Source organism: Neophocaena asiaeorientalis, unplaced genomic scaffold (genome assembly GCF_003031525.2).
Source record: "Neophocaena asiaeorientalis asiaeorientalis breed wild unplaced genomic scaffold, Neophocaena_asiaeorientalis_V1.1 scaffold110, whole genome shotgun sequence".
In the NCBI taxonomy this organism is placed as follows: Eukaryota; Metazoa; Chordata; class Mammalia; order Artiodactyla; family Phocoenidae; genus Neophocaena; species Neophocaena asiaeorientalis.
This window is the reverse complement of record NW_020175053.1, coordinates 8,071,969-8,098,088: the sequence shown is the minus strand read 5'-3', so window position 1 is coordinate 8,098,088 and position 26,120 is coordinate 8,071,969. Positions and strand designations below refer to the sequence as shown.

General features: G+C 51.9%; 1 protein-coding gene across 2 annotated transcripts in view; it reads left to right on the top strand.

Moving 5' to 3' along the window:
* Nucleotides 1-22: 22 nt before the first annotated feature.
* The window catches only part of UPB1 (beta-ureidopropionase 1), a 27,728-nt gene continuing 1,630 nt past the window's right edge, over nucleotides 23-26,120 (top strand). For both annotated transcript variants that reach the window (XR_003005781.1, XM_024763974.1), the window contains exons 1-9: nucleotides 23-158; nucleotides 5,753-5,924; nucleotides 7,314-7,401; nucleotides 13,569-13,663; nucleotides 16,832-16,993; nucleotides 18,591-18,760; nucleotides 23,043-23,124; nucleotides 24,040-24,082; nucleotides 25,211-25,365. Coding sequence is in view for 1 of the 2 variants with exons in the window: in XM_024763974.1 (XP_024619742.1) it covers nucleotides 55-158; nucleotides 5,753-5,924; nucleotides 7,314-7,401; nucleotides 13,569-13,663; nucleotides 16,832-16,993; nucleotides 18,591-18,760; nucleotides 23,043-23,124; nucleotides 24,040-24,082; nucleotides 25,211-25,365 (1,071 nt within the window). In the remaining variant the exon portion in view is untranslated. The remainder of the gene's footprint in view (nucleotides 159-5,752; nucleotides 5,925-7,313; nucleotides 7,402-13,568; nucleotides 13,664-16,831; nucleotides 16,994-18,590; nucleotides 18,761-23,042; nucleotides 23,125-24,039; nucleotides 24,083-25,210; nucleotides 25,366-26,120) is intronic.

Here is a 26,120-nt window from a genome sequence, read left to right as displayed (position 1 = left end):
GGGGGCAAAGGCCGTCGGGCAGTTTGCGTCTAAAGAAACGTGCGGAGTTCAGCCATGGCCGGGGCTGGATTTGAGTCGCTGGAGCGGTGCTTGGAGAAGCATCTACCACTCGCAGACCTGCAGGAGGTCAAACGCATTCTCTATGGCAAAGAGACCAGGTGTGCGGCCTAGACTGGGAAGGTGGGGGATCTTGGGGCCAGCGGGTGTGGGTCTGGGGGACCAGGCAGAGTGCTTCAGAATCGGAAGGGCTCTACAAGGGCAGTGGTGAAGTACTGAATTGGTGAGCTGAGACCCTAGGAGGTCTAGATGTGACAGTTCTGGGAGCTCAGAGTTGCACAACCGAGAGTGAACTTTACAAGCCTAGAGGGAAAGGATGGTTTTTACTCTTTGTGCTTTCTCTGTGGCCACCCAGCTCTCTTTCCCAGCTTCCAGTGACCAGCTTCTTCCCCAGAGCCAGGCCTGTCCTCTAGGTGTCTGTCTAGGTCATTACCTCCTGTCAGAGCCCCCACCTCCTCTTTCCTGCAGTGACCCAGCCTCTGGCGGACCCTTGGAGGGAGAGGCCTCTGAATCTGGTTGGCGAAGGAACTTTTCCCACTGGCAAGCCACAGGAGTTAGTTCCCATGCTCAGAGCAAATTTTTTCCACTCCCAGCCAGCTATGTGCATCACTAGGACTTTCTGAGGGCAGTGCACTGCTGGACGCTGGGCATACAGAGCTGGAAGACACTTCCCCTTCCACTCTTGTTTCTCTTCAGTACACTTTTCTCAAAGCAACCAGAAGATGTAAATCATATCCTGCTTAAAACTCTATCAGGGATTCCCACGGCCCTTAGAATGTAATGCAACTCCTGACTAAACGTCCTTCCACTTTCTTGCCCATTTGTGGGCTCCCCCAATCCAGCCAGACTGCGCACTCCCTGCCCTTATGGCAGTGACCTTGAGGCAGGAACCTGATCAGCTCCCCTGAAACTGGAGGGTGTTGATTGGATCAGAGATTCCCAGCCACCAGCTGATGAGGAGTTCCTGCAGGGAGGCCAGACCTCAGAGTCTCAGGTGTTTTCATAGCTAGTGGGTGGTAAAGGTAGAACAGCTGCCTTTCGGGGTGGGCATGGTACAGAACTTTGTCCAAAAGGGCTCTTAGTACCCAAAGAGGGGTGCCCGGGACTTCAAGGCCCCTCCAGGGTGCTCATGCTGGATTACTGCTTCCCACCGCATGTGTAAAGGCTTGTCATGGGGGAAGCCTCTTAGAATTGAGGCTCCTAAAGAAGGTGTCCTGAAGCAGGGGGTGTCTCAGGGTGTTTAAGGGTGAGGTGGGCATGTTCCCCTGGGAAAAGACAGAGCTCGTGGGTGTCAGGGAGAGTCTTAGGAAAATAGAAATAAGTTTCCCATGTAGGGGACTGGCTGGGACCCATTCTAGAGCTCAGAGTAAGGACTGCCTTGTAAAAGGGACTTTGTATGCACATTTGGATCGCTCCAGGGTGGGGAGGGATTGGAATGGGAGGTAAAATGGGAGCCAAATTCCATTAATCTGTGACCACCAGGCCTCTTCCTGGGGCTTGGCTCACAATAACTAAGTGGTTCCCCTTTTCCATTCTTTCTCCTTTTCCCTTTTCTTGGTTCTGTTCCACCCAGAACTGAGCCCCTTCCAAGCTTCACCTCTAGGGTATAAACCTTTGTACTTGTGATTGAGTGGAATTTGGCTATGAACAGGCTGCAAAGTGAAGATAGAAAATTAGTCATTTAGGGACTTCCCTGGTGGTGCAGTGGTTAAGAATCTGCCTGCCAATGCAGGGGACATGGGTTCGAGCCCTGGTCTGGGAAGATCCCACATGCCGCAGAGCAACTAAGCCTGTGTGCCACAACTACTGAGCCTGCACTCTAGAGCCCATGAGCCACAACTACTGAGCCCACATGCCTAGATCCAGTGCTCCGCAACAAGAGAAGCCACCACAATGAGAAGCGCATGCAATGCAACGAAGAGCAGCCCCCACTCACAGCAACTAGAGCAGGCCCGTGCGCAGCAACAGACCCAACGCAGCCACAAATAAATAAATAAATTTATTAAAAAGAAAAGAAAAGAAAATTAGTCATTTAAAAATTCTTCTGTTCACTTCTTATGGCCTGTCTCGGGCATGGCTGCCTCTATGAATGCCTGGTGGACCTGAATCCTCAGCCCCTCCCCTGGACTCCCCCTTTGCTCCACACAAGCAGCTTCCCACCCCAATAATTGCTGCGCCCAGCACAAAGATGATGCTTAGTAAATGTTTGCTAAGTGAATGAGCTAAATGGGCCTTTGCCTGTGCTAGACAGATGAAATCCCCAGAGAACATCAACTCTCAGTTTTAAGACAGCCAGAACCAAGAAACATTTATTCATTCAACAAACATTTATTGTTTATTTTTGTCTTGGGCACTAGAGGTACAAGGATGGGTTAGCCACAGTTCCTACTCTCGAGGGACTTTCTGTCTTTTGATGGTTGTCCTACATCATGGTTCTGAAGACCAGAAGTACAAAATCAAGGTGTTGGCAGGAATAGTCTTCCAAAGGTTCTGGGGGAGAATCCTTCCATGCCTTTTCTAGTTTCTGTGGCTTCTGGCGTTCCTTGGCTTGTGGCAGCATCACTCCAGTCTCTGCTTCTGTCTTCACTTGGTCTTTTCTCCCTGTGTCTCTTCTCTGGGCGTTTCTCAGCCCATCACTGGATTTAGGGCTCACCCGGGTAATACAGGATGATCTTATCTTGAGATCCTTAACTACATCCACAAAGACTCTTTTTCCAAATAAGGTCCCATTCACAGGTTCTGAGCATTAGGACGTTGGACATATCTTTTGGAGGGGCCACAGGTCAGCCCACTACAGAGATTCTGCAGAGGTGGGCATCAGGGTGGAGGGAGGCTGGGTTTGGGATTGTCCTAGAGATGGTCATTCCAGGTGGAGGAGTGGGTGCAGAGTAGGAATCTGGGGGTCCCAGTGTTAAAGGGGCAGAGGAGGTGGAGATTTTGTGGTAGACTCTAGAGGTAAGGATGCGGGGGGGACCCTAGGGCCAGTATCAAGGATGCTGATTGGGACAGGGACAGAGTGTCAGATGGCTCAAGGAGGTCTGTAAGGATGGGGACAGCAGGGAGTCCACTGGCTTTAGCAACCAGTAGGCTGGTGGTTCCAGAACAAGAGAAGCCTGTGTAGAGCACGCTTTCCCTTTTTTCTTTTTTTCTGGTTTTTTAATGGGAGAGACTCAAACAGCTGTCATGGTGAATGTGGCAGGTTTGCAGGAGACAGGGAGAGATGTCCAAAGTGGGTATATTGTTAAGTGAAAAGGGCATGAAGGGACTTCCCTGGTGATCCAGTGGTTAAGACTCTGTGCTTTCAATGCAGTGGGGCACAGATTCGATCCCTGGTCAGGGACCTAAGATCCCACATGCTGTTTGGCGCGGCCAAAAAAAAAAAATAAAGGCAGAGTAGAACATACAGAAGGACACCTTTGTATGTGTAACACACGCGCATATCAAAAATATTGGAAAGATACATAAGACATTGTTAAGGGGGTTGTCTCTAGGTTCTGAGATGGAGGGGAACTCATTTTACATTTTCTACTGTTTGATTTTTTTCCCCCCATGAGCATGTGTTTCTTTTGTAACAAAACTCTGGTTTAATTATTTAAAACGCTGATGGTAAAGAGCCATTAGAGGGGAAAGAGAAGTTCCAGAAGCGAGAGCTTGCCAAGGAAGCTGGGGCTGGGCTCCCTTGGGCAAGGTCTGCCTTGACCTCGCTGGAAAAGGGGGTGCCCCGGGGAAAGGCCAGGGGATGTGTGGAGCCAGGACAGGAAGTGATGGGCTTTCCTCCTTGAAGTTGTAGGTGAGGCCCCCAGGGTGGGGGCCTTAGTATCAGGATGAGGGGCAGAGGGGCAAGAGCCAACTATGGGGACCAAGGGAGGGTTGGGGGCAGCACGGAGCCCCCTTTGTGAGGTTGTGGCCCATTTGCTGGTCTCCACCACGGCTGGTCAGTGCCACGCCACATCCTTGAGCCAAGCCTTTGGTGGACACAGCACATGGTTAGAGAATGGGGCTCGAGGGCCAGTTGGGTTCTCCAGGATGAAGCAGGCAGGATTGGGTGAAGGAATGCCAGGGTAACTGGAGGGCGGGGAAACCTTCAGGTAGTGGCCAGACAGTGGGGGGTGCTGGGGAGAGGTAGAGCCCAGAAGGTAGTGGAGGCCTGGCCTGCATGGCCTAGGGGACGGGTGTCTGCAGGGAGCTATGGGCAGGGATGGGAATGGAGGCAGGGAGGTCGAGCATCGTGGAATGACGGGGCTGAGTGTTGAAGGTAGAAACGTGGGGAGAGCTGACAGCTGCAGTCAGTGGGTGGGGAGAGTTAGCCAGAGGATGAAGGACCCCTTCCAGGTGATGGTTACAGCTGGACTTGCAAACCTGAGGCGAGCTTTTCCACCTGATGTCTTCCTGGTTGACAGTGCAGGCTGAGGACGGCCTACCAGGACCACTCCCAAGGGCAGCCGGCCCCCAGGCCCTCCTTCTTGTCCTGGCCACCATGGTGACTTGTCCGGGGGAGTGGGGGCGTCCGCCTGCAGGTGGGGGACTGTCTCTGAGGCAGTCATGGCAACAGGAGGCGCAGTGTGGGCACTGCTGCTATTTCTAACCTGCTGAAGCACACGGAACCCTGACTAGTTGAAAAGCAGGCTGATTGTCAGGGGTGGAACCCAACTCGGAGCTGTCAAGGCCATCACAGGGAAACTGCCTGGCAGGGGGCGGTGGCAGGGGGCTCAGGCTGACAGGGCTGTGATTTTGAAAGGAATGTCTTTAAGAAAGTGGTTTAAAGTAGGAGAGAAATATTATTAGATAATGGTTGTCAGGTTATTTTTTGATGCATTCTCTGGGTATTTCATAACCACCGTGCCCCTAGGTGGTAAGGCCTTCCTGGCTGGGGGCCCTGTCCCATGCCCCTGCGGGTTTCACCCCTGGGCCAGGCACAAAACGGGCCATGTGGCCCATGGTCACTTTGGTGGGAGGTTTTATAAATAATCCACTTGCTTCTGTTAATAAATCACAAACAGGGATGAGCCCTTCAGCCTTTGGTCTGGACATCTGGGCCCTGCCACGCTCACCCAGCATCGGGCAAGGAGCTGTCCTCTCCCCTGGCGGGAAGCAGGACAGGATGGGGTGGGGGTGTCACCAAAGACTTGTAATCCTTAGTGGCAAATGGCCACGGGACCCTCCGTCCTGCTGTCGTCCTGGCCTCTCTTCCTAACCGGCTCCCAGCCTCCTTCTCGACAGCTCCTTTGTCTCATCACAACCTGCCGCAGCCCCCAGGCTCAGCACGGTCCTCTGACTCTAGTCCACAGACATTTTTGGGAATCTGTTCCCTCTCTCCTGTGCTGCCTGCTGAGATTTCATTTCCTGCCACCACCACCACCACCACCACCACCACCACCCCCGATTTCAGCAGCTCCAGCATCAACCTCGTGACTAGTTTCCCTGCTACCCCCTCCCCACTGCCCTCCTCCGCCCAGCCTGACCATGCTGTTCCCAGCTCCAGTCTCCCCAGGGAAGCCCGTTCTCCACCCACCGGGCCCAATTCTCCAGCCCCGCCTCAGCTTCCCACATGTGGCCGAGGCCCTGGCCCTGGCCGGCTGCTGGGCCTTCTTGCCGGGACGCTCCCACCTCTTCTGTGTCTGAGGAGTGACTCTGGAGGGTCATTAAATGCAGCAGACCTCAGGCAGATCATGTCCCCTCTTTCCTGCCTGTTTAGGAAGCTCGACCTGCCCAGCAGGGCTTTTGAAGCCGCCTCCAAAAGGGACTTTGAGCTGCAGGGCTATGCCTTTCAGGCTCTGACGGAGCAGCAGAGGAGGCCCCGGACCGTGCGCATGGGGCTTGTTCAGAACAGAACCCCCCTCCCCGCGGACACCCCTGTGGTGAAACAGGTTTGGCCTCTTTTGACTGTAAATACATAAACGGGCAGCGGGCCGCTCTGTGTTTTGAACTCGATCTTGTCCCCGGATGGTTGCCCAGCGGCTCTGCCCTGGCCCCCACTTCCTTCCAGCCGTGTCTCTTGCTTTTCTTTCTCTTCTGGTTCCTACCCTTTCTCTGCCTTCCTCTCACTCCTCACTGTTCTGTCCGCCTTCCTCTCACTCCTGACTATTCTGTCCACCTTCCTTTCCACTTCCTCTCCTGTGATCGAGCTGAAGTTCCGTTTACCAGTTGGGAGGGTGCCCCTGTGACTCACGCGCTCTCCGTGGAACTGCCTCTCGGGCTCCTGCCGGCACACGCCAGTCAGGACCCATCTGTCCACCGTGTGTCCCTCTGCCTGGATCCTAAGATCCTGAGACATTGGTCAGATTGTGAATATGTCTCCTCAGCCCAGGTTGTCAGGTCATCGGGGGGCAGGGATGCTGTCATCACCACCCCCCAGAGCCTAGAAGCACGCTTGGCACCCAGCAGTCATCCGCGGGGCCCCGTGCACGCAGTCCCTCGAGGGAGACCGAGCGTCCATCAGGAAGCATTTGTGGTCTCTGGGTTTTCAGCCTGGTTCCTCTGGTCTGTCTTTGAACAAACACTTCTGAATGTCTCCTGGGAGCCAGACGTCATGCTGAGCACAGAGGACTTGAGAACACTGCTCCCAAGGAGCTCGTGGGGTCATGGGAGTGTCAGTGGAGGAATGTGACAGCACAGTGGGAACAGCGCCACCATAGGGACACACGCAGGCTGGGGAGAATGCAGGTACCCCAATTCTCGGCCCCTTGCTGGAAGAGCTACCCCTCTGTGGGCAACACGTGATGTGGATAACACATCCAGGGAATTTTGGGTGGGGAAAGGGAACACATTCTGGCAGAGGGCACAGCTGGGAAAGGCGAGTCATTGGAAGACACCATACATATGGGAGAACAGAAGTGGCAGGACAAAGCGTCCCCGAAGCTGTGGATGCAGGAAGTCATAAGTGGACTGGGTCCTGGGGGGTAGGGGGCAAGGGAGCAGTTAACCCAGGGGATGGTTGTGGTGTGTGGTGGGCCCACAGAGTGTGGCCCCTCTCGCATTGAGCACTCACATCCTCACGTCCTCCTCTTAGCAACCCCCGAGGTGGGTAGCGTTCTCCCCATTCTCCAGTCAAGGAAACCGAGGCTTAGCGAGGCAGCATTGAGTGTGTGTGGGACCCCAGAGCCTCTGCACCGCCACCTTTGACTGCAGAATTGGACCCAAGGACAGTCCAACATACCAGAACCTCCCACCTTCCTCGTCCTCTTGCAGCCGGCCACGTGGGTGTTGAGTTCTAAAGATGGTCTCAACCAACTAATCCTCGCTGTTTAAATTGCCAGGTCACTGCCCTGCACAGACGCATCGAGGCCATCGTAGAGGTGGCTGCCATGTGTGGAGTCAACATCATCTGTTTCCAGGAAGCATGGAGTAAGTCTCTCTCGGGGTGCTTTCTCTGCTGCCTTCAGTGCTGTCTTATCTCCACGTCGCCAAGAGTGTCTGCTGCTTGATTTCTTAAAATCTCCTTTCTTTTCTCATCCATAGAAAGGTTCTTTGTCAACAACACCAGCAGCCCCAGAACCCCAGCCTTCCTCCTCCTCGCGTGCCTCAGTCTCTCGTCTGAGCCTCAGCCTGCCTCCCAAACTTGAATCCGTTTACTCCTTCCTCTCACCTCCTTACCTCTGCCCTGATCCAAGGCATGTCAGCATCTCCTCAGCTTCTGTAATCGCCTCCAGCTGGTCTTCTCCACTCTGGCCCCTTCTAACTGGCTGCCCACACCTTCTAGGAAAGATCTGTATGAAAACTCTGCACTGCATCATCTGTTCCTCCCCATCTCTGCCGGGCTCTGCCCTGACCTTCTGATACTTTACTCCCCTCCCCCGAGGCCACTGCGCCCACTGTTCCCTCCACCCAGAGCCAGAGCTGGAGCTGGAGCATTCCTCTCCCCTGGCCTGTAACCCTGCTCGACCTTTGGATCTCAGCTCAGAGCCTGCCTCCCTGTGTAAAGCTGCATCCCTATTAAATACTCCTGCTACCCTGTACCTCTTTATTTTTAGTCATAGTTATACACATTCATGGTTTAGATTCAAATGGGTCTACAAGGTCTGTTACCAAAAAATAGCTATCCTTTTCCCCAGAGGCAGCTACTTCTTCTCTGAGCTGGTTCTTTTGGAATTTACCTTTGCTTGTGTTGCTGCTTCCTAATTTTTCAGTTTTGCATCAGTTATTGACTTCCCATGATGGAAGGAGACAGTGTAGTCCTTTGCCCTCTCCTGCCCCCTCTACACACATGTACCCTTCCTGGTCTGTCCCCAGTCCATTTGCTACCAAGATTCAAAGGAAATCGCTTTGATTTCTTTCCCTGAATAGCTTTCTGTTTTCCCTGCAGTTTGCTTTGTTTTCTACATGCTTACCACAAAGTCTACCCCAAACTTTCTGCTGGTTTCCTAAATCCCCCTAAGAGGTTTAGACACATGAAGTAGTCTATCGGTTTCATCTCCTCACAGGAATCTGTCACAGAGCCTTCTGGCTGCTCTGCTCTGAATTGGTTTCCCCCTCTCTGCCATCCCAGGACTCCCTTAACCATCATCCAGGGGGGGTCCCTCTGCCTTGCTCTTGTGTTTCTCCTATCTCACAGCTTCCTCTTTCTTGCTTTTCCCCCTCATTTTTGTTGAGTAGACCGTTTGAGACCTTGCACATCTGAAAATATTGCTGGATAGTATGGTTGGGTATAGAATTCTGGGTTAGAAACAATTTTCCTTCAAAAGTTTGAACACTTTGCTCCATGTCTTCTGGCTTTGGGTGTTGTTGACTAGTCTAAGACTATTTTGATTTATGCCCCATTGTATATGGACTGTTTTTCTCTAGAAGGTTGTAGGATCTCTTCTTCTCCAGTACTTTGAAATTTCATAATGATGTGCCATGGAGTGTATCTATTTTAATCCATCCTTCTAGACACTTCAGTGAGTTCTAACAGTCTAGAAACTTGAGTCTTTCAGATCTAGGAGATGTTCTTAGATTGTTTCATTCGTGATTTTCTCCCCTTTTTTCTCTCCTCTTTTTTTGATACTCCTTGCTGTTAGGATGTTGGAACTCGACTGGATCCCTCATTTTCTTTTGTATTTGTGCCTATTTTTCATCTCTTTGTCTTTTTGTTCAATTTTCTGGTAGATTTTATCTAATTTGTCATTCAGCCTTCTAGTTTTTTGTTTTTGCTGTCATATTTTGAATTTATGAGAGTTCTTTTGGTCTGAAATTTTCTATTTTATCACATTCTGTTCTCGTTTTATAGTTACAATATCTTCTCTTATCTCTAAGGATATTAAGTAATATTTTTTTTTCTCCCTGCGTGGTTCCTAGTTACTCCAAGTTGGTCTCCCCGCTGCTGCCCCAATTACTTATATTTTAAGAATTGGAGATTAAAAAGCTGATTGCAAGCTCTGAGTTTGTGGGAGGGGCTTCTCCACTGAGTTTCATTATAGGATGACCGGATTTAGCTGTTTGTTAGGAAATCGCCTATGGTAGTATCTTTGGGTCATTCTTTTCAGGCTGGTCAGATTCCCCAGAGAAAATTCATCTAATCTCCTGCCAAGAGGAAAGGACAGGAGTCCAGTATGCTTATGTTTAGTTAATCCCTTTGTTTTTATCACTCCACTCACCTTTGTCCTGGGTTCCCCAAGGCCAGAGACCCTCTGTTTAACTGTCTCTAGAGAGTGAGCCTCTAGCTGGGGTGGGAGAGGCTCAACCCAGCCTCTTGGAGTGGAGAAGGGATCTAACTGCTTCTTAAGTAGACTTTTGACCATCCTACTTATTTGTTGCCCTCCCTGCGTCCCCACCTTCAGAGCTGCATGGTGCCTCTGGCTCCTGAGCTTTCAAGGGGTCTATGAAGGAGAGTGGGGTGCTTCCTGGCCTCCTCCACTGCGGAGGGGACTCGGTGTTCTCAGATTCACTAAGATATCTCCCACCTCCCTCGGCTCTCCAGCCTCCCATGTTTTGTTGGTTTTGTCCCTGGCTCATGCCCCATCCCTGTGGGTTTATACCTGTACACAGAAGACCCTTTACTCTCATTTGGTGGGGTTTCAGGAAAGAGCAAAGGAGTGTGTCCCATCTGCCACCTGTACTCAGAAGTTCATCACGTTCTTCACATTTCTCGTTACATGTATACTCTTGTGTGATGCTTTTGATTTGTCTGCCTCTTCCATTAGACTGTAAGCTCCATGTGATCAGTGCCTCGGTGGTGTTTATTTTTCCCACCCCAATCCCCACCTCTATTTTTTTAACATTAAAAAACTTTAATTGTAAAATATGCATACTATTACTATTGGTAAGTGTACAATTCAGCGACATTAAATACATTTGCAAAATTATGTAACTGTCATCGCCATCTATACCCAGACCTTTTCATCATCTCCAGCCAAAACTCTGTACTCCCCTTCCTCTTCCATCCCTGATAACCTCTGTTCTACTTTCTGTCTCTATGAATTTGACTACTCTAGGGGCCTCATGTAAGTGGAATCCTACAGTATTTGGCCTTTTGTGTCTGGCGTATTTCACTGAGCATCATGGTTTCAAGGTCCATCTGTGTTGTTGCATGTGTCAGAGTGTCCTTCCTTTTTATGGCTGAATAATATTCCATTGTTTGGATGGACCACATTCTGTTTATTATTTCCCCTACCCAGATTTTATCTTTAGTGGCTTGAATAATCCTTGGTACATGACAGACACTAAAAAATATTAGATGGTTTAACCAACTTCTCTTTCTTGGATCTGGAAAACTCCTGCACATCCATCAAGGCCTAGCGTGGACACTCCCTCCTTTGGGGGGGCCCTGGGGACTCCCCTACACAGGTTCCCTTTCAGCTCCCGTCTTGGCTGGCAGCTCCTGAGGGCAGGGCCCAGTCCAAGTTTGAGCCTGCCTCATGGAGTGTTGGTTCAGTGAATGTGGAACCCCCTTCCCCTCTAATTTGGAAACTGTAGTAGGAACTTCACAGCCGACCTCCCCCAACCTCCCTTCCACATGCTTCTTTTGAAAGTTTGTTTACGTTACAGCAGTTGTGAAAACAGGAAAAGAAGCCATTAAAATGGAAATGGAGAAATTTGGAGAGCTTAGCAAGCTGAAATGAAATCGGAAAGGGAGGTTTTATTCTCTTGGGGCATTTGAGTCTCTCCTAATGCTCTGAAAGCTGAGAGTAAACAACGGTCATTAAGGATTGTTCTTTGTTATCAACAGCTTTCTTGTTGGCTTCCTTAAAATAGCTCATCCATCTTCACCGATGGCGCCTGCGGAATCTTGATCCTGGTGCCAGGGCCCCCTGGGCTGGTGCTGGCAGAGCCTGCTGCCCACTTAGCTGCCTCCATGGGCTACCGCCCTGGCAGCTGAGATGGTGGTGGTGCCATCATAGCACCAGGCTTCCAGGGACTGGAAGGAATCTGGAGGCTGATGCTTCTTTTCTCTGTGAAATGAGGAGTCACACCAACTTCGCAGGGGTATTGGGGACATGCTGCCTATTACCAGGCCTGGCACTGTGCTGGGCACATGGCCCATGTTTGGAAAAGGTTGGTTGCAATTATTACCCCCAAACAGGCCACACAACCCATGCAGCGGCCAGGTAGTCCTCGCCAGCCACATCACACAGCTTCCTACAAACCTTTCCTGCATTCTGAGTTTCAGAGTGACCGGAACAGTAGCAAGCATCTGGAAACATCCATTAGGCTAATCCTCCTAAAAGAAATGGACTTGGGTTATTGGGAGGAGGAAGATCTAAAGAGTACAGTCATCCCTCGGTAACTACAGAGATTGGTTCCAGGACCCCAAACCCTGCAGAGACCAAAATCCAGGGATGCTCAGGTCCTTTATATAAAATAGTGTAGTATTTGCATGTTACTTACGCACATCCTCCCATATACTTTAAATCTTTAAATCATCTGGAGGTTACTTGTAATACATGATACAGTGTAAATGCCAATTAAATAGTTGCCCGTGTGTGGCAAATTCAAGTTCTGCTTTTCGGAACTTTGTGGAATTTTTTTTTCAAATATTTCCCGCCTGCTGTTGGGGGAACCCGCAGATGCAGAGGGCCAACTCTACGTGGAATTGGTCCAAACAAGGAACTCAGTACTCCAGATCAAGAAGAAAAAGACAAACAGCTCAGCAGGAAGTGGACAAAGGGTACGGACAAGATCATCTGGAGGATGAATCCAGAAAGGCCAGCAGCCACGTGGCCAGGTGCTCCACCTCACTGGTGACATGGGAAACGCATATCTAATCCCAGTGAGATCCCAGCTCACAGCATTAGACTGGCGGGTGTGGATGCACGTGGCCGAGGCTGTGGAGCAGTGGGACACACTCAGCCAGAGGTCCCTGGTGCCTACCCCCATCGCAGCCCTCTCCACCCCACAAAGGAAACTGCCCTTGAGAATCTGGTGTGCATGGCGTTCTTTGAATTGTTACTGCGTGTATATGTACCTGCTTTTTTTTTTAAGCAAACAAAAATCAGTGAGTTAATGAAATTTCCTATTGAATTAGCCCCCTAGATGGTGGCATCTAGCCAGAGGTCACAGAAATAATGCTTTTATCCTTGGGGAGTGCTCAGCCTACCCAGTGGTTCCCAAACTTCTGATGGTGTCATTAAATGAATGGCTTTTCTTGTTCCTGAGCAAGCCTCAGTCCCTGGGAGGATGAACATTCCTATGGTGATGCGTGAGTGTCCCAGCGCCATCGTCAGTGGCCCTCTGACGCTGTCCCCAAGGAGCCTTGGTTGTGCTCTTAACCAACCAGCAAATTGGCCAGCAGCTCGGGATCTGCTGGTTGGGAACAGTTTCTGGCTGTACCTTTGGCAAAAAAATTTTAACATATATATGTACTGTTAAAATTGTGGTAAAATAGGCATAACGTAAAATTTACCGTTTTAACCGCTTTCAAATGCACAGTTCTGTAGCATTAAGTACATTCACATTATTGTGTAACCATCACCACCATCCATCTCCAGAACCTTTGCATCTTCCCAAACTGACACTCCGTCCCCCTTAAACATCTCCCCATTCTCCCCTCCCCCAGCCCCTGGCACTGACCATCTACTTTCTGTCTCTGTGAACGTGCCTATACTAGGTCCCCCATGTAAGTGGAACCATATAGCACTTGTCCTTCTGTGTCTGGCTTATTTCAGTGTGCATAATGTCTTCAAGGTTCACCCATGTTGTAGCAAGTGTCAAACTTTCCTTCCTTTTTAAGGCTGAATAATATTCCATCTAACGGATGGACTACATTTTGTTAATCCATTTGTCCACTGATGGACATTTGGGTCATTTCCATCTTTTGGCTGTTGTGAATCATGCTGCTGTGAACGTGGGTGTGCGAGTATCTGTTCAGATTTCTGTTGCAAGTGTTTTTAAGACCATAGGAAGGACATTTGTCCTTGCCTCTTACTCTGCCATGAAGCCTAAAGGGGAGGCGTCCCCACAGCCAGAGATGGGCTTCAGAAGGCAGGCCAAGGCTCTTGGGGCTGGGGTCTCCTGTGGAAACCCTCCCCCACCAGGCCAAGGACCCCCCTCAGAGGCCATGAGCTTGGATGTGATTCTGACCTTTCTCCTCTCCACAGCTATGCCCTTTGCTTTTTGTACGAGAGAGAAGCTTCCATGGACGGAATTTGCCGAGTCAGCAGAGGACGGGCCCACCACCAAGTTCTGTCAAGAGGTAGGATGTTAACCTACCTTTAACTGTCAACTAACCTCTGGCAGCAGCCAAACACGGGCAGGTCACAAAGAGAGGCCGCAGCTACCAGGGGTGGCCCTTCTCCGTGGAAAACGCACCCATTTGGCTCTTGCTTTGCCAGGTGAGAATAGATAAGACTATTTACTGCCCCTGCCCCCCTTTTTTTAGTGTACTTTCTTTTTTTTTTTAATAAATTTATTTATTTATGTATTTATTTTTGGCACTGTTGGGTCTTTGTTGCTGCGCGCAGAATTTTTCTGGTTGTGGCGAGCAGGGGCGACTCTTCGTTGCGGTGCATGGGCTTCTCATTGTGGTGGCTTCTCTTGTTGCAGAGAACAGGCTCTAGGAACCTGGGCTTCAGTAGTTGTGGCTCGCGGGCTCTAGAGCGCAGGCTCAGTAGTTGTGGCACACGGGCTTAGTTGCTCTGCGGCATGTGGGATCTTCCCAGACCAGGGCTTGAACCCATGTCCCCTGCACTGGCAGGCGGACTCTTAACCACTGCATCACCAGGGAAGTCCCTAGTGTACTTTCACTTAAAATCAGAGTTTCAGAGCCAGAAGGGCCCTTAATGGCTTTTTAAGTGAGGGGGCTGCAGCCCACGGAGGGGGTCCTGGAGATGACTCCCGTAGTAGGGTCTGCAGCTGGCAAGTGTGGCGCTGGCACTCGGGGACTGAGGTTAAGGTCGAGTCTGTGTCCACAGCTCTGCTACCCCACTTGCTGTTCGCCTGAGTTATGGAAGCATCTCTGCATGGCCCATCTCATCAGTGTAAAAACTGGGCTTCCTTTTTCTTTATTAAAACCTCATAATACATGTTCTATGATCCCATTTATATGAAATGTCCCGGGTAGGCAAATGCTTGGAGGCAGAAAGCAGATTAGTGGTTGCCAGGGGCTGGGTGGGGAGAGGGGATGGGGAGTGACTGCTCAGGGGGACAGGGTTTCCACTTGGGGTGTGGAAAATGTTCTAAAATTAGCTTGTGGTGTTGGTTGCACAACTCTGAATGTACTGAAAACCACTGAATGTCACACTTTGAAAGAATGGACTTTATGCTCCGTGAATTGTATCTTAATAAAGCGGTCATCCAGAAAACCCCAAGGATATTCCAAGAGGTTACAAATGGTGACTTATGCGCATTCTCACCTCGAAAAAAATAGCTCCTTTCATTTCTCCAATGTCCCATTTCAGACTTCCTACATATACTTAGGGGATTTTGGAACTGTAATCATGGTGACTCTATCAATACTGAGTTGTGATTCCTAACATCCCTGTTCTCAGGCTGTAGGGAAAATTCTCTCCGCCACCAGATTGTTGATTCTGTGCTACGAGGCAGGAAGCGATGGCAGATGGCGTGCCTGAACCAGGGTGGGAGAAAGGAAGAGCAAAGGGAGGATGGGGATGAGCTGGTCCCAGGGGACCCCTATCTGCATCGAGGGCCCCGGGACCACAGCTGCCCCCACGTGGCTCATAGCATCCCCTTCTGCCCGCCGTGCCATCCCCCTGTTCTGTCATTAAGGTCAGAAGTAGCAACGGGCTGGTAAGAGCTGATGACAAATGACCAGCTGGGGCTGCTCATCCTGGTCACCAGATCCTGAACTTCTTATTTGAGACAAAAGGCATTTGGTGTCAAGAGTTATGTTTGGTTTGGTTCTGGGTTTTTTTAGACATACGATTTATTTTATTTTATTTATTTATTTTGGCTGTGCCACATGGCATATGGGATCCTAGTTCCCCAGCCAGGGATCAAACCCACACCCCCTGCCATGGAAGTGCAGAGTCTTAACCACTGGACCGCCAGGGAAATCCCTTTTTTCTTTGTTATTATGGTAAAAAACACGTAACATAAAATTAATCATCGTAACCATTTTTAAGTGTGCAGGTCAGTCATGTGAAGTATCTTCACAGCGCTGTGAAGCAAACCTCTAGAACTTTGTCATCTTGTAAATCTGAAACCCTCCACCCCCAGCTGCTGGTGCCTGACGTTCCACTTTGTTTCTGTGAATTTGCCTAGCTTAGATGCCTCACATGAGTGCACTCCTGCAGTGTTTGTCCTTTCGCGCCTGGCTGATTTCACTTGGCATAACGTCATCAGGTTCATCCATGTCAGGGATGACAGCCATGTCATCCATAGGCCAGGATTTCCTTCCTTTTTAAGGCTGAATAATACTCCATTGCATGTATACACCACGATTTATTTATGCTTGTGTTGCTTCCACCTTTTGGCTGTTGTGAATAGCGCTGCTCAGAACATCGGTGTGAAAATCTACTTTCCTGCGCGGTTGCTGCTCCTACGGTAACTGTGTTTAACTCCGCCAGGAACGCGGCATCATTTACATTCCCACTGGCGGTTTATGAAGGTTCCTGTTTCCCCACATCTTGTCAACGCTTGTTACCTTCTTTTTTGTTTTGTCTTGTTACTGCCTCTGGATCTGAAGGTCTATGGGAAGTGGCTTTTAAGTCTTGCTTTTATTTTATTTGTACTGTAGAGTCTGTGATCTTTGTATAGGGCTCACAGCATTGGAAAAAGACTTAGCTCTCTGTGCACCCTTTAGAATTAGGAAATCAGCCTTATCCACACTAAAAAGGTCCCCGGGGCTATTTTCAATATTTCAGAAATCCTGATATAACCCATACACCCTCTCATTAGGGTTGCTAGGCTAATTGAAATTTCAAGTGATTTAATTCTGACTAGAATTATTTAAGTTTAGACTCCTTAAGAATAGAGAATGCATTTCACCTATTAGCACACACGTGGCATATAGTAAATGGTAAAGTGAATGAATAAATAGTTATTATTCTCACTTGTATCAGAAAGAGAAAAAAGACTAATTTCAGTTATTTTGGGTATATACCCAGAAGTGGCATTATGGGGTCATACGGTAGTTCTGTTTTTAATTTTTGAGGAATTGCCATACTGTTTTCCACAGCGGCTGCACCGTTTTTACACTCCCACCAACAGTGCACAAGGACGATGCTGGTTCCTATTTAGCTAAGCTTGGGCGTCAGGACAACGCTGACATTTAGTCTTCAAAGAACAGATGCAGGGAGAGCTCAGAACCCCGTCTAACTATCTAGGGGAACCATTAGATTCTTCCATAAAAACGTATAACACTTGATTTGAAAATAGGACTGTGCCGTGCTCCTTTTTCCAGCTGGCGAGGAAGCATGACATGGTGGTGGTGTCCCCCATCCTGGAGCGAGACACGGAGCATGGGGACATCTTGTGGAACACAGCCGTGGTGATCTCCAACTCTGGAGCCGTCCTGGGCAAGACGAGGAAAAATCACATCCCCAGAGTGGGCGACTTCAATGAGGTGAGCTGCCCCTCGGATGACCAGCGCAGCTGCAGCACGGTGTGGCAGCAGCGCTGGGGGCCTTCCTGCACTGCACTGCATCACACAGGTGGATGGGATGCAGTGGGATTCCCGGTGAGTCCCAAACGCCTTTAGCGCAGAGGACTATTTTTTTAAAAATGTAACCTGATTTGGCTTCCTGGAATTTTTCTTTGAAGTAAGTCATATACAAATTAAAACCAAAATCAATAGTGCACAAGCGTGAAATGATTCCCGTGGCCCCTTTCAGGCCCTGAGCTCCTCGTCCGTCACAGTCTAGTTCTTGTTTGGTGGGGAGAGGTCCTTGTCCATGGCTCCCATGGGGTCTGAGTCAGCCACGTCCACGTGTCAGGTGACAGCGAGGAATGTGTGTCTGTGCACAGGTGTGTTAGCTGGGGCTTGGTGCCCATAATCAGGCTGTAAGTCAGGGGAGCTGTTCTGGTCAGTTAATGCCCATCATGGGTGTGTAGGTGGAGGGAGGTGGATGTTTGAAGGAGGGAAATGAACTCCACCTAATGCCTAAGATATGAAGTCTGAACTTGATCTGCAGTAAGTACAGTTGTTCAGGATGTGATATCCCCATCCTTCGCCGCCCTCCCTGATTGTGGGGGTCCCAGTCACTCTCAGGCTGGTCAGGCAGACGAGGAAGGATGTGCAGAGCTAGCCAAGGCCCTCTGGGGAGAAAGAAGAAGCCAGCATTGCCCAGTGACAGCTGGAGGCGAGGGCGGGAAGACGTGCCCCTCACCTGTTTACCCTGGGATTAATCTTTAGCTCCCCACAGATAGTGACGGGCTTGTCTCAACACACAAGGATCTGCTCTGGCGTCCACCCTGTGTGCACATCCTGGTTGCTGCCCGACTCTGACGAATTTTGAAATTAATGGGAGGAGGCAGAAGGCAGGAAGCAGATCTGTGTGAGACCCTGACCAGCACCCCAAGGGGGCAGGCGGAGAGGCAGGGTTGGCAGGACTGTGTCCCACCTGCCTGCCACACAGGGACGTCCTTGACCCCAGGCAGAGTGCCCAGGGAGCTTTGTGGAGAAGAGCACTTTCAGAGTGGGATTCTGGTCTCATATTGGCCTTCGTTAGCTGGGCAGGTCCTGTGTCCCCTGGGCTACGCTGTTCCCCCAAGCAGGGTAAGAGCTGCTCTGGACGAGCCCCCGTCCCTTCAGCTCTAACCTTCTTATGGGAACAGGTGGTTGGTGAGGACATTGACCAACTTGTGTTAACACTGACCACACACCTCAGCTTCTAGTTGTACCATGATTGAAACCTCACCAAGTTTATCTTTGAAATACTGTGGGAAGTTGCTTTGGGGGCTTTTTAACATCCCACAAAAGAAATTGTGGGTAAGTGCTCAAGCCACGGTGATTTCCCCTTGGGTCAGCTTGTTGTTATTGTGTCTGGGTTTTCAGATTTTGGGTTTTTTTTTTAAGTGCATTGAAATTTTGGAACTTAAGGTAGAGTCATACCAGGAGCATCCCTTTTGGAGTATGGGTGACATTTCATTTTTCTGTCAAGTCTAAGGAAAGGGAAACTTGACAGCTCAGAGGCATCCATACATGACCCTTTGTCTTCCAGTCCACATACTACATGGAGGGAAACCTGGGCCACCCCGTGTTCCAGACTCAGTTCGGGAGGATCGCCGTGAACATATGCTACGGGCGGCACCACCCCCTCAACTGGCTCATGTATAGCATCAACGGTGCTGAGGTCATCTTCAACCCCTCGGCCACCATCGGAGTGCTCAGGTCACTTGGCACAAGGGACTTGGGAGGGTTCTGGGGGCAGGCTGCAGGGCGCGGAGGCAGGTTTGGGAAACAGCAGGCAGGTGCGACCACCAGGTCATCTGAATCCTGGGATGGTGCCAACTTTTCTGTGAAAAAATACTGCAAGTGTCAATTACGATCCCTCCTAAAGAGCTGTGCTGTACTGTAAAATACCATCCTTGGCTATGATGGTGTCTCAGGTAATAATAATCTCCCCCATCGCTGACAGAATTCAGAAAAGCTCCCCTTCTAAGGGGTCTGGAGCATCGGAGGTACGTGGCCAGCTTCAGCTCCCCCTCCTGTCACAGCTGTGCTCCTGGGGGGTTGGGAGGTGGGGTGACGAATGAGGAGTCCTAAGTCTCCTGTCTGCAGAGTCTGGAGCACGGAGGGCAGACACCCAGACGAGAGATCCGGAGCAGACGATGGGTCGGAGCTGAGAGGGTCCTTAAGACATCAGTCAGGTGGCTCTGAAACCTGTGTTTAGCCAACCAAGTGTTCCCTTCTGATGACACAGAACCCGTGTTTGGGTGTTAACCTCACCCCTGAGTAGATAAAGCTGTTGTGACCAGGGTAGAGGGTGGGCCTGGCACCCCTGAGCTCCTGGGCAAGCCCTGGGCCCCTCACTGAATAAGAGCAGGCGGCTGAGATGACCCAGCACGACTGCGCTTCCGCTGCTTCTCTCTCCCCAAAGGCTGAGCTTCTGGATGGTTTCCAGCTTTGCATCATCAACAAGTACCAAAGCTCTAGGAATTTGTGTGCAAATACCTCTCTCCCCAGCTCACTTCCTCCAAAGCAGCATTGCTGGGTCGGGAGGTACTGGCTTTCACTCTCTGTCAGCAGGACAGGGCAGGGAGGGGGAGTCCCAGTCCCCACGTGGGGTCAGCTGGGGGAGTTCTGGGGGGCAGCCTTGAGTTCCCTGTCAGCCCACCCCTGTCATTCTTGTCCTCACTCTCCATGAAATTTCCGTCTAATTTCTTCTAAAAGTCAGGATGTGACATTCACTTTACCTTTCTCTTGAGCGTGATGCCCCCTCCACAGCGTGACTTCCCTCAGTGTTCTGATCTGCACAGCAGGTCCCTCACAGAACGCAGACCCGCCTCTGCTACCCCAGACCTGCCGCCCCATCCATGCACCCCATCTTGTCTAAGTCTAGGGGGGCACTGTCGGGCAGAAGGGGACACTCGAGTCTTGGATCTCCCCTCAGAGAATCTCTGGGGGCCTCCTGGCAGCATGGCCACTATGACAACATCCGTTGGCAGTTGCGACAAAGGGTGATTCCTGGTCGTCGGGCCACCAAGCCTGGGCAGAACCTCTGGGCCCTAGAGCAGCCCCTCCTGCTGGCCATGTGTAAGACATCCAGCAAGCTCCATCTCCCCAAAGGGGTCCCTGGTGGATCCTGAAGCCAGTGCCCCACCGGGTACAGCTGCTGTCAGGCTGGGCCGGGCACAGCTGTGGCCTGGAATCAGATGGTCACCTCTCCAACCAAGCGCCCCCAGGCTTTTATCAGCCCCAATTAAGCAAACAGAAGCACCTCAACGTAATACACACATGTCCTTGGCTTATTAAGTTATCGATCTTCCTTCCTTGGCCAACAGCGGTCCAACTGGTGCCCTCCAAGGATGTGGTTCTGCTGGCAGTTAAAACTCTGACAGGTCTTTCAGAAGCAGCATGTCTCACAAGTTCCCGCAGTGTCCACGCCTTGACCAGATAATTCTAGTCTGAGAACCTTAGCCTGAGGATGCATCTGAGAGAGGAGGGGAAGGCTGCCTGCCTGAAGATGCTCATGGCAGCGTGACTGATTACAAGAAAAGCTGGAAGGGAGAGAGAGGTCAGGGTCAGGTCAATGCCAGCCTGTCTTTTCCATGGGTTATCGTACAGACACTAAAACAAATCTTCATGGAGGTACTGCAGCATCATGATGAAAGCCTGTGAGCAAAAAGATGTTTCCAGGCTGGGATCAGAACTCTGCAAAGACTGAGGATGGTCGTAGAGCATGGGAAAATTACAGCAGGTGGTTCACTAGGATGGTGCAACTCTGAGTTTCTTAAAATACTGAATGATTATTTGTAGAATTGATGGCAAGCACGATGCCAGGCAGATCCCCACCAGCTGTACACAAGCATCGGCTCACAGCTTCTGGAAGCATCCATCCCCTTCTCCGGCATCTCCCACCTCCTGTATCAGAGCCCCCCAGACACACACACACGTGCACATGCACAGATTGGAAGGGTATCCTCATTTGTGGGTCCCACAGTTCCAAGCACCCAGTGGAGGCAAAGTGCTTTATTTTTTTCTTTGCGACATGCGGGCCTCTCACTGCGGTGGCCTCTCCCGTTGCGGAGCACAGGCTCCGGACGCGCAGCTTCAGCGGCCATGGCTCACGGGCCCAGCTGCTCCGCGGCAAGTGGGATTCTCCCGGACCGGGGCACGAACCCGTGTCCCCTGCATTGGCAGGTGGACTCTCAACCACTGCGCCACCAGGGAAGCCCCGGCAAAGTGCTTTTTGATGAACTGAGTCATCCTGACAAACCGTGCAGCCCGTGTGGTCAAGGATTTCTACCACGTATGTGTGTTAATAGGAAAGCCGCCATCCCCACCCCTCGATGCCTTTCCCCTTCCCACTGTGATTAATTTTAGGGGCTTGTGTACACCGCGCTGGGAAAGTGGCAGATGTCCCCATACCCCCCACGATTCCCGCATGCCCCGGCTCTCACGAACCTCCGGCTTCCTTTCCCTTGCTTGTTTTGTTTGTTTGTTTGTTTTTTGTGGTACACGGGCCTCTCACTGCTGTGGCCCCTCCCGTCGCGGAGCACAGGCTCCGGACGTGCTGGCTCTGAATGCGCAGGCCCAGCGGCTATGGCTCACCGGCCCAGCCGCTCCGTAGCTCGCGGGATCCTCCTGGACCGGGGCATGAACCCGCGTCCCCTGCATCGGCAGGCGGACTCCCAACCACTGCGCCACCAGGGAAGCCCCCCCTTGCTTGTTTTGAGAGCCTCCGTTTTATTGCCAGCTGTGGTTTTGAGTCCTGCACTCCGCACCCTCCCTGGAGAACTGCAAGAGCGATGTTTTATGGCACTCGCTCTGCAACTGTCTGTTTAATTCCCGAAAATGTCATTGACGGGTGTGTTTCTGTAAAAATCCTTTCTTAAAAGTTTTGTCAGCTCGGCTTAGCAGCTGGAGGGGGGAGAAAAGCAGCAAAATGAGTCCCCTCAATCAAGCCTGTGATTTTTTTTCTTCCAGACTCGTGAATCCTCCTGAGAATTAGGCTTGTGACAAGCACCCACCCACCCCTTCCACCTACTCTGTGGTTTAAACCAGGTGCATGCTGACAGGAAGGAAGATTCCAGGGCATCCCGCTCCCAGTCACTCAGCGTTTCTAAGTGGGCATTACATCTGTCAGTTCAGAATCCTAATCGCCTTGCTGCTCAGACAGATAGTTAGTGACAAGGAGGCCCACTGAATCCCGCGGCACATTTTCTTTGGTGGGCTGGGGAAGGACCTGTCTGGTTGGGGCGAAGTTTCCCACCCTGTCCCCACTTTGCAGGTGCTGGACTGAGGGAGGCCTGCAGCTCAGCTGTGCCTGTGGGATGACTCCTTCCCGGGCCCGTAGGAGAACCAGGGGGCCGAGGCTGCGAGACTCGGGGTTCAGAAGAGGGAGATGGGGGGCACTGGGAAATGGGAGCCAGCACAGGGGAGGCGATGCCCACCTACAACCTAAATTCCTTTCAGGTGTACTCTGTTTGCTAGGCCTGAAATCTCGCCCTGTAGAGACTGCTTTGCAAGGCAGCACAGCAGGGTAGGGATTGGGGGACACGTTATACACAAGCCACCAGGGCCCCAGCTCCCTTCTGACATTTACCAGCCTGGGAGGTGGGTTCCTGACCCCCACCTGGGAGGAGGGAACGAGTGAGAAGCAGCAGTTAAGGGGTTCCTGCCACACAGCCTCCCACCCCCACCCCGCCCCCAGAAGCTTCATCTGCATGGTCTCTGAGGAAGTTTCAGAAAAGGAAACTGAGTCAGGGTGAGGCTTTGATCCAGGGCTGCTTCTGCTGCGTTGGGCCCTCTCCAAAAGGCCGCTTTGGCTTGAGCCGGGGACGAGCTGGCCTGTTTGTGGGTTTGGGGTCACCCACGGATGCAGTGAGTCTCCTGGCCATCTCCACTGCAGGCCTGGAAGGCTGGCACCCGGGCTGCAGCTCGGGGCCGAGCATCCTCTGAGTCTGGCTGGGAAGTCGGCAACCTGGTTCTTCTCCTTCCGCTCTCACAGTGAGTCCCTGTGGCCAATCGAGGCCAGAAACGCAGCCATCGCCAATCACTGCTTCACCTGCGCCATCAACCGGGTAGGCGAGGTAAGTGCCCGAGGCCTGGCCTCCAGAGAGCCCTCCTGCAGCTGCTGCGAAACCTGCCTGCCAGCGGGGCCCAGCCTCTTCAGAGCAGCAAAAGCCACAAGGGAAAGAACTGCTGTTGCTGTGGCCTTGCTGGGGACACCTGTTGTTACACCTCCTCTCTGCATGCAGGCACACCCCACATGCTAGGGTCCCAGCAGGGGGCAGACTGGCTTCTGTCACTTTGAAAGAAAGCACTGTCCCTCCCCTGTTTTTGTCTGTTTTGTCTTTAGCTGAAACCATTTTGAAAGGCTCTCACCTCAGTACCACCAAGTACCCAATTTCTCCCCACCCACCCTTGACCTCATGCACCAAAGGATTCTGACTACAAACGCCATGTATTTCTTGCAAAACACATCCTCTTCCTCATTCTTATTAATCAGTTGTCAAACTCTAATCAGAGCATCTGATCAGTCTGAGAGAACACTAAGTCGGTCTAATTTCTGACAACGTAAAGAAACTCGGTGTTTTAATTAGCCCGCGTATCCCTGTCCCTGCTGGATACGCAGTTTCCATTAGGCTTCTGGAAGATATTGAGAGCCACGAGCAGACACCCCCCCCCACTGGGGCCTTCGCAGACCCCAGGCTGGACTTTATGACTCCAGCAGGCGAGCCTCAGACGCCCTCCACGGCCCTGGGAACCACTCTCTGCAATGACTTTCTCTTCTCCCAGCAGATGGCAAAATCCGGGTCTTCCCCTGGCTAGTCAGATGCCCCGCTGGCCGCCTGCTGGCCTGGGGCTGGGACTCAGCAGGGACTGGTTAAGTTCAGGCTGGTCCACATCACTCTAACTCCTAACTCCCTCACCCCAGCCTGACGTTGATGAACAACCCAGCAGCGCCCCCTATAGGTGTGTCTTACCTTGGTTTTATTTCCCAGGAGTTCTTTCCGAACGAGTTCACCTCTGGGGATGGCAAGAAAGGTATGTCCCGTGACTTTCCGTGGGACTGCATATGAGGGGTGGGCCTCACTGTTCCTTCCCCATCTGCCGCTTCCGGGCAGGGTCTACCCCACAGACTGTGTCTGCACAGCTGTGTTCCCATGTGGATCGGCATTCCTGGGCCTGTGACCACCTCATTCCCCGGATGAGGATGGAGTAGAGATCGGATCAGACTCCATCCCTCCCCCGGGACTAGGGTGAAGATGGACTGAGGTGTGGGGGAGCCCTTTGTGAGCTCCCTGAAATAGGGGTGCATCATCCACCCCACAGACCTCACTCCCCCCTCCCTTTGTCCTCGTCCACACCCCTCACTCCCCAGCTGTACAAATGCCCCAGAGCCCAGCATGGCTGCCTTGGGTTCCTAGAATCCACAGATTGTTTTGATCTGAGGGCAGGTCTCACCTCACCTCTGCTAGGAATCTGCCACCACCCCACCGCCTCACCTCTGTAGCCTGGAATGTGGGAGGGGGGCTGCCCCCTCACCGAGGAGGTGTCTGAACTCGCTCATGGTTCCCGCCCTGGGAAGCAGGGGGTGCTGAGGGGGTCTGTCTCCCAGAAAAGCATTTCCTGAAAGGGCTCCACATCCCCCGCAACGTGAGGCCTTGGAGACCTCATGAGTCTCTAGTCTCACTTAGCTCCCTGCAGGAAAGTGAGGCCAGCTGGGCCCTGCACTGCGCCCACATGCTCCCTACACACCTTCAGGGTGGCTGTTACCCTGCTTTACTGGTGAGGGGACCGAGGTGTGGAGGGAGGGTGAGGGTGACAGCTGGCACGGCTGGCGAGGGCAGAGCTGCCAGCTCACCGTGCGGAGCCACCACAGGAAGCCCTGAAGAGCCATGCAACTCCCTTGGGCTATGGTGGCTGATGCTGGAGCCGGAAGCCAATACCTCTACTAGGGTGACCTGTAAAAGGTTCCTGGGGCAGAGGTGAGGGCTCTGAGGGTGACATGCAGTCACTTGCTGGGCCTCCAGGCACAAGGAGGGAGGCAGGTCCACTGGGAAGGGAGGTGGGGACCCTTTGTCCTGGGAGTCTCTTGGTGCACCCGTCCCCCTGCCGAGTCCACCCATGTCTGCCTGAGCTCACCGGGGCCTTGCCTTTGCTCCTTCACAGCTCACCGGGACTTCGGCTACTTTTATGGCTCAAGCTACGTGGCGGCCCCTGATGGCAGCCGGACCCCCGGGCTCTCCCGCAACCGGGATGGGCTGCTGGTCACCGAGCTCGACCTCAACCTCTGCCGGCAGGTGAATGACATCTGGGGCTTCAAGGTGGGTTCTGAGTCCCCTGCTTCTCTGCATGGGCCCGTCCTGCCCCCAGCCCTGGGAACCGCGGCTGCTGTGGGCCTCAGGGACAGCCGCGTGAGGCTATGAGTTGAGCAGAAGGCCTGGTGTCTGCCTCCTTGAAGGCCAGGGCCAGTGCTCAGGGGAGGAACCACTGGGTCAAACTATGCCCAGGCAGCTGGCCTCAATAAATTCTCTGCTCATCTGATTTAGATTCTGGGCACCTTCAAGCAAATTAATCTCAATTTCATTTGTCCAGAGAATAGAGTGGATTGGCCTCGCTAATCCTTTTTTCCTTTCCAGGCATTTGCACTTATCACAAGGTAAATGTGGATGTCTGGCTCTGCCTGTGGCCATGCCCCAAGTCTAGGCCTTGACAATGGAGGGAAGTGGGTCAAGCAGAGAAATGGGATCCAGGCCTGGCTCTGCCACTGCCGTGCAAGCCCCTTCTGCTCCCAGCCTCAGTACTCGCATTTGTAAAACAAGAGGCTGAACTCGAAGGCCCCAGGTGGCCTTGGAGACCAATACCCTGTGACACCACAGAGTATAAGTGCCCACCTCCTGGGGTAGGGTGCTTGCAGCCTGGGACCCCCCCCCAAAATATGGCATCTCATCAAGGACACAGATGGAGTTTGCTATGTTAGTGTCTAGCAGTATTTCCACCAACTCTGTGCCCACTTATAAGAAAATCATCAGATGTAGAGAACAAACATATGCACACCAAGGGGGGAAAGAGGCGGGGG